We start from the raw sequence: 7,738 nt of genomic DNA, 5'->3' as shown, positions 1-7,738 counted from the left end.
ACTGTCTTGTGATCTCTTGAAGAAAAAATGTTTGAGTATAATCAGGCCTAGAATATACTTTCATTTTATCCAATATTCCAAGACATTTTCAGTTTCAAATTGCTATTAATCCTCTGAAATATATATTTCACCATAAATCAGGTGAAATCTGCAAGAGATATTCCACCTAAATGTTTAAAATTCGCTAAGATACCTTTGTAATATATAAGTAATAATAATAACAACGTAAACGTTTCCACCTTTTCAATACTAAAATATATTCACAAAATTATAAATTACACGGTACTAGTTTCGACCCATCTAGGGGTCATCATCAGCCGTATTGGAGCAAAGATCACTTTTGGTGAAATCTAGGATGGGTCTAGATGGGTCGAAACTAGTACCGTGTAATTTATAATTTTGTGAATATATTTTAGTATTGAAAAGGTGGAAACGTTTACGTTGTTATTATTATTACTTATATATTATTCTCAGTTCAATACAGACCAAAAACATGAAATTCATAACCATTAAAGATACCTTTGTCCCATCGCATGTACGTATACGTCAGTCATGCCTCCATGCCGTACAGCTAGTCGCCCCGGAAGCTGCACTTCGCTCCCATACAGTCAGCGTTCCAGTATTACCTACAGTTCAATGGGATAAAACGGATGAGTTGTTGACTCAGGTGGGGAAGGACACGCTGCAGAAGCTAATGACGTGTCATTTTCCTGAGGCTGAGGAGATGACAGGAGAAGAAACGGTTGGAACAGAGACCGGAGCTCGAAGAGCAGACTGGAACTGTACTCCTACAGGAAGTATGGGAGATACTCGTCAATGGCCTGACGGACCTTTTCAGAGCTAGTCTAGCTTTAGGGTACGTGCCAATATCATGGTCTGAAGCTAAAGCAGTATTCATACCTAAGCCTGGAAGAGCAAATTATGTCCAAGCCAAAACATACAGACCATTATGTTTAACCTCCTTCATGCTGAAAGCAATGGAGAATATTCAGGATAAATAATGTATCAGAAGAACGGTGCAACTGAACTCAACGTTACATGAAAATCAGTTTGCATATAGACCTGGCAGATCCACTGAAGTAGCACTCCACCAGTTGGTTTGTAAACTAGAGGAAAGCCTAAAATATAAAGAAATTGCACTGGCAGCATTTCTAGATATGTAGAAGGAGCCTTCAGCAATACAACCTATGACTCTATGATCAAAGCATTGGAAAAGAGCAAGTTGAGTAAAACAGTCGTCAAATGGATTAAATCCATGGTAAACGGAAGGAAGATAAAAGCAACCCTGTTTGAAGAAAGGCTGACGGTTAGGGCCACCCGAGGCTGTGCTCAGGGAGGAGTTCTTTCTCCTCTGCTGTGGAACCTCGTGGTGAACAAAATAATAGCTATGCTCAATGAACAGGGTTTCTATACACAAGGATATGCAGATGACCTAGTGATTTTGGTACGAGGTAAGGTGATGAGTGTTATCCAGAACCTCATGCAAAGATCACTTAAGCTTGTCGAGAACTGGTGTCGGGAAGAACAACTATCAGTCAAGCCGAACAAGATAACTCTGGTCCCTTTTACAAGAAGGAGAAAATCAGAGGGAAAGAGATCACTGAAGCTATTTGGACAAGATATATATGGAAGAACAGGCACTGCACCTAGGTGTAGTGTTAGATAAAAATCTAATCTGGAATCCACATACACAAGGGAACATAACCCGGGCGAAGAACTTTCTGTATGCATGTAAAAGAGCCGTTGGGAAGACCATCAATGGTAATGTGGATATACACAATGATCATTAGACTGTTGATGGCCTATGCTGCAAACATCTGGTGGAAGAACGTAAGTCAAGGAAAAGTCAGCAGAAGATTGGATAGCCTACAGAGAATGGCATGCATAGCCATAACTGGGGCTATGAGAACTACGCTGAGAGAAGCCTTGAAGACTTTACTAGACCTCCCATTACTATGCAATTTCATAAAAGGACAAACTAGAATGAGTTCATATAGATTGGCACAATCAGAGTGCTGGAATGCACAAAGACCCAATCTAGGACACTGTAAAATTAACAGAGTAATAACAGAGGAAGTTCTACACATGCCTTCTGATCATATGATACCAACGTACAACTTTGAAAAACCATTCGAGACCCAGATAATAAAAAAGACTGGGATATCAACAAATGGAATACTGAAAAAGAAGACACAGTGTGGTGGACTGTTGGCTCAAAGACTGTGAATGGCACAGGAGGAGGGATCAACAGGGGAAGACCTGAGAGATCAATCCAGATGAGCCTGGGCAGACACACTACAGTCTTTCAAGCTGAAATGATAGCTATCACAACATGTCTTGAAGAAAATCTGAAAATGAACTACAGGAATAAGAACATTTTTACGGACAGCCAAGCGCCCATTAAGGCACTAGAAGCAGTCCGGATAACATCCAGAATTGTCTCGCATTACCATTCACTTCTCCTGAAGCTCTCAAAATACAACACTGTCAAAATAATAGGGTACCAGGGCATGCAGGTATAGAAGGAAATGAAAAGGCAGATAAACTTGCCAGGAAAGGGACAGAAACACATTTTGTAGGCCCAGAAACTGTATGCGGGATTTCCTATGGACAAGCCTGACACTACATAGGAAAAGGGGAACAAAAGAAACAAATGGAGAACTGGAAAAATACTCGAGGATGCAGGCTTGCAAAGGAACTGATAAAGGACCAAACAAGAAGCATACTAAAGAACTGTTGGAACTCAGCAGAGAAAATATAAGATTGGTAGTAGGACTGTTGACAGGAGACTGCCATCTGAAAAAAACACCTACAAAGAATTGGAGTAATAAGAGACAATAGATGTAGGAAAAGCAATGAAGCAGAGGAATCAGCTGAATACATACTTTTCGAATGTGAGGTGCTGGGTAGAATCAGACTCTCCACTCTAGGTCTACCAGGTGAAGAGAGAGAAAAAATCCAAGAAGACCCAATAAGAACAACCTGCAGTTTTGTGAAGCGAGCAGGTGTATCTAGGTGGGAATGAAGGAAAAACATGGTAGCAAAAGATCTTCGAGGTCGACACTAATTAGGAACTAATATTTAGAGGCCCCATGAAGAAAAGAAGAAGGAGAAGAAGAATTTACACAAAATTAGAATTATATTTACTGTGTTTTACGGACTATAAGACAAAGCTTTATTTTCCAGCAATTCTTCATAAATATAATATGTTTAACATTTATAATTAGTTTACAAGCTCAGGTAAGAAAACTATTAAATTTAGTTTATAAAACCAAACTGGCCTTTTAACCCCTTAACTGAAGTTTCTCCTTCCTCCTCTTCATATATACGATGGTCTTCATTACTTCTGCTCCACTTCTTCACACATTTAACTACAACACAAACTTGTAGGCCGTTTTAAATCACCCTTAAGTGGAATTCACATACCCTTTAACCCTCTCTCGCACACCACGGAAGCTGAGTGCCTCGTAAAGCACACTCAGTCACATTCGTAAGCCACCTATCAGTTTCCTTCGTGGGCTAATACTAGCACATGCACTACCATTCTTCTTTTAAAATCACTGCCTTCTGTATTTCGTATCAAGTTCGAACACGTTTTTAAACAAGGAAACTGACATCTACGGTCTGTACATAGTGCACGTCCTAGTAATAGTCAGCTATATTCACCGATTTCACTACACTATGGGTGAGAGACACTCAGCTTCTGCGGTCCGCATGACTGTGTTTTTGTACTACATACATTTTTTATAAATGATTGCATTTTTAGTATAACGATAAAAAATAATTAATTTCATTTTGGGGATAACATGCATTCAAATATGGGTGGGAGGTTGCAACTGTGAAGCAAGTCCTCCCAGAATCACAGCAAGCTCTGTATTTCCCTGCCCCATTTTAAGACTGGCAGCAAAAATGTGATAATCTGAATTGAGAAAATGACATTTTTTAAATCAGTGGAATATTCAATTGTACACATTTCTCTCGTAACTTTGCAATCTTTATTAAGAAACAAAAAACAATCTCAAAAGTAGACTCTCACAATATTTGTCGTGCACCATAGGAACTGCCACTAAGAAATCAGGAACTTCTGCGAGAACAAACATTTCTCCTGATTTCTTTTAGAAGATACAGGATGGAAGATTTATTGTAGCACCGTCGTACGTGTTGGACACAAGTATTCTGAGAGGTGGCTTTGTTTAGGGTTCGTTAAAGAACACTTTACAAGTCACAGAGTACAGTGAACTAAGAACAGCAGTCCTCCCGGGAGCTCAACACCTTCTTATTGGATCTGCTCGGGAGATAACGAAACGGCACGATATTAAAACAAAGGGCCTCCCAGCAATTTATACACTTTAATTTAAGATATTTCACTTTGTTTTGAGCAATATTATATCCAGATGAACTCATCTGCATCGGTGGGGTCCGCAGATATTTTATCACTCTACAAGTTTAGTACCTTGACAGAATGCTATCAGCCTCACCATCTGTCACTGGTTTTCAAATTCTTTTCCTTCAATATTTGTCTGGTAAGGCTAACCGCACACCGGAAGAGACAAGACAGCTCCAGACGAGTCATTTTTGTCGAAGACTGACTCGAGCAAAAAGTTAACACGGTTTGTTATGGATCACTCGTGCATAAGCCGAGTTGTTCATGCCTGGCTGTATGAGACAAAACTGGGAAGAAATGTGTAATTACATCTCTCCTCGCTTTAGGCATCTCGATTTCTGCAGTACATCATCAGTATAGAAAAGTGAAATTTGCACTAGATATGGCTTACAAAAACAATGTAATGATGATAACAGTTTAGTGAAGTACGTTCTGTCAGTGAAGATCATTTCTTATTGTCCTCTTGTTCTTCATCCAAAAACCTAGTATTGCTGCAACTTTTGTTAATGCGACGTACCGAAACTTGTGACAAATGGCCTTTTCCTCATCTAAACATAGGAGGTGATGATATAAAATAACAGCCACTTCTCGATCGCACAACAGACAGTCTGAAGCAAGAGATTTCGTCTCCAATGGTTTTGTCTTGAGATATTTGTTTCATCTCTTGTGGTGTGTGCCCATCCTTATTGAAGTTCCCTTATCATGGTCTCGCCTAAACCAAGCTTTCTTTAGAGTTAGACATTCCACCTGAGAACAATAATCTTGCAGAGGTTTTCTACTTCACACCCACTAATTCATCCTGTTTTCCGATTCCTCATTCATTACAAATTAACTGCACAGATGCATGTTTACTGCAAGGTTCTAAAGCACTGAATTGTTTTGTGTTCCCAGCACTAGAATAAAGACGGTCAACTTGTAAAATGTTTACATCTATTGCTCACGGTCCAACCAACATCTATTACACGTTTTGATGAAACAGGTCATGTTCGGCTTGTCAAAAACAGTTGATCAGCTCAAAAATAGGAATGGAGCCCAAACATTCTACAGTTGGGGCGAGCACAAGTATGTTGTCAGTTCTGTGCAATTAATTAAGTTTGACCAAATTTGTGAGAAAGACTTTGCATGATGGAAGATTTAAAATGTGAGCGTGGGCTTAATGAAATCACTGTACACCGGAGTGAGAAACTCTGGCCTTCTGAGTGCAATTTGGCTGGTTTGATCGTGACTCAACCTGATAGCAAGTAAAAGAACTCCTGTGGCACCTTGGTGTCTCTGAATACTGTAAAATTGGTCTGAGGAATGAAAAACCAATTCCCAGATAAAAGCCTGAAAAAAAATGTCATTAAATTTCTTTTGGGAAAATAAAATGATCCTAAATATGTTTTTCAATGAAACATGTGACGTGATGTTACCTAGCAACCGTGCAGGCTGTAAATGGCCATGAAGTAGCTAGGTAACATAGTGTCATACACAGCACGATTTCATTACACAATAATACATACATATGAGGGCTATTTTGTTTTCAAGGTCCAATCGGTCACTAAATGAAAGTCACAGTGAAAATCTGATGAAGCCTTACGCAGTGTCTCTAGTATGCCCGACAACTGTCACGTCCCACTTGTCAGTTCTGAACATGTCAACATGCCTAGGACAAGAGAGTCTCCTGCTGAGTGTGAAGTGCGTGCTGTCATTTGATTTCTTCATGCTGAGGGGTGCAATGAAGCTGAAATTCATCAACAAATGAGTAATGTCTACACTGAAACTTTCACGAGTGACAGCAAAGTGCGGCAATGGTGCAGGAACTTTAAAGCAGGACGTACGGACATTCATGATGCAGGAGGTCTGGGAAGGAAGTGGGTTTCAACCGATGATCTTGTTCAGTGAATGGATCACACGATTCGAGAAAATGGTCGGTTCACAATTTGTGTGTTGAATGATTCGTCTCCTAAAATTTTGAAGTCAACTCGTGAGTGAGAGGCTCCAGTACCGCGAACTTTATGCGAGATGGGTTCCCAAGATGCTGTCTGACCATCACAAAACACAGCAAATGGGCAGGTGCCGCCTTAATGTTTTTCCAGTGCTACCATGCTGAAGAAGAAGAGTTTATGAACAAAATTGTCACACGGGATGAGACATAGGTCAATCAAAACAACGGCTGCATTCTCATTCCCCGAGTAAAGCATCAGAAAGTGTATGGCTACTATATTCTGGGACTGAAAAAGGGTTTTGTTAGGAACGTGGCACGAGCATCACAGCAACCTCATACAGCGTGACTCTACAAAGGGAATTCAGAACAAGCGAAAAGGAATGTTTTCATCAGGCATTGTTCTTCTTCACAACATTGCTCAGCCGCAACAAAGACGCTCGTGCAGCATTTTCAATAGGAAGTATTTTATCACCCACCACACAGCCCGCACTCTGATTTTCATTTCTGTGCTGGCTACGAGGACAGCATTTTGGCACAGATAAGAACCTGCAGACCAGCGTAGAGAAGTGGCTGAAAACAGGCAGCTGCCTTCTACGATGAGGGTATTGGAAACTTTGTCCCACACTACGACAAATGTCTTTGTTGGAGCGGCAACTACGTTGCTGTAGGGTGTAGCTAAATGTTGCAAATAAAAGATTTCTGATTTTCACTCTGGTTTTAATTTCGCGACACATCAAACCATGAAAAAAAAACCACCTCCCTTATTTATATTTTAAAAAATCCCACCAAATGACACTTTCCCGAATAGACAATTCCCTAAATCTGTTACTTCAAGAGCCATTTACCCAAACGTAATTAGCCTGCAATCCTAATTATGAAATATTAATCATAATACTAACTATTAATACTCTCTTCCAGCAAGAGTGGAAAAAAAATATATACACAAACAAATGTTACATATAACTTTAAAATCCTGTACTTTGTGGTCTGTGAATGAGCTTACTACTATAGGGAAGAATTAAATCTGTTGCAATGCATCTAAGTTAACCAGTCAATTGCTCTCTCATATCTTTGGTACCCGACTCATTCTTCTTCCACTTCTTTATGAAAGGAAACACTAAACAAAGCCACCCTACGACACAAATCACTCTTCCTCGCTGCTGCTGCTGCTACTGCTGCTAGAACTGCTCGAGCTGTGGTGATGGTGGTGGAAGCTTCTGGAGAGAGCGTATGCTCCCAGACCAGCGCCGGCGATGGGGAGGCCGTACTTGAGCGCCTTCTTGGCCATCTTCTTCTGTTTCTTCGCTGCCTTTTTCTGAAACCAGCAACAATTGTACAGTTTCAATAAGTTATTCATGGAAGCCACGGCGACAGCTTTCACGGGTTCAAATTGCAAGCGGCACGTGCCATACAATTGTGAGAAAATG

At 40.3% G+C, this 7,738-nt stretch overlaps 1 protein-coding gene across 2 annotated transcripts in view; it reads right to left on the bottom strand.

Moving 5' to 3' along the window:
- Positions 1 to 4,315: 4,315 nt before the first annotated feature.
- The window catches only part of LOC136884331 (galectin-9), a 69,463-nt gene continuing 66,040 nt past the window's right edge, over positions 4,316 to 7,738 (bottom strand). For both annotated transcript variants that reach the window (XM_067156429.2, XM_067156430.2), the window contains one exon: positions 4,316 to 7,626. In XM_067156429.2, the coding sequence (XP_067012530.2) occupies positions 7,456 to 7,626 (171 nt within the window). In that variant the 3' untranslated portion in view covers positions 4,316 to 7,455. The remainder of the gene's footprint in view (positions 7,627 to 7,738) is intronic.

This window comes from Anabrus simplex, chromosome 12 (assembly GCF_040414725.1).
Source record: "Anabrus simplex isolate iqAnaSimp1 chromosome 12, ASM4041472v1, whole genome shotgun sequence".
Classification (NCBI taxonomy): domain Eukaryota; kingdom Metazoa; phylum Arthropoda; class Insecta; order Orthoptera; family Tettigoniidae; genus Anabrus; species Anabrus simplex.
Note: the sequence above shows the minus strand (reverse complement) of the source record. Positions and strands in the feature narration are given on the sequence as shown.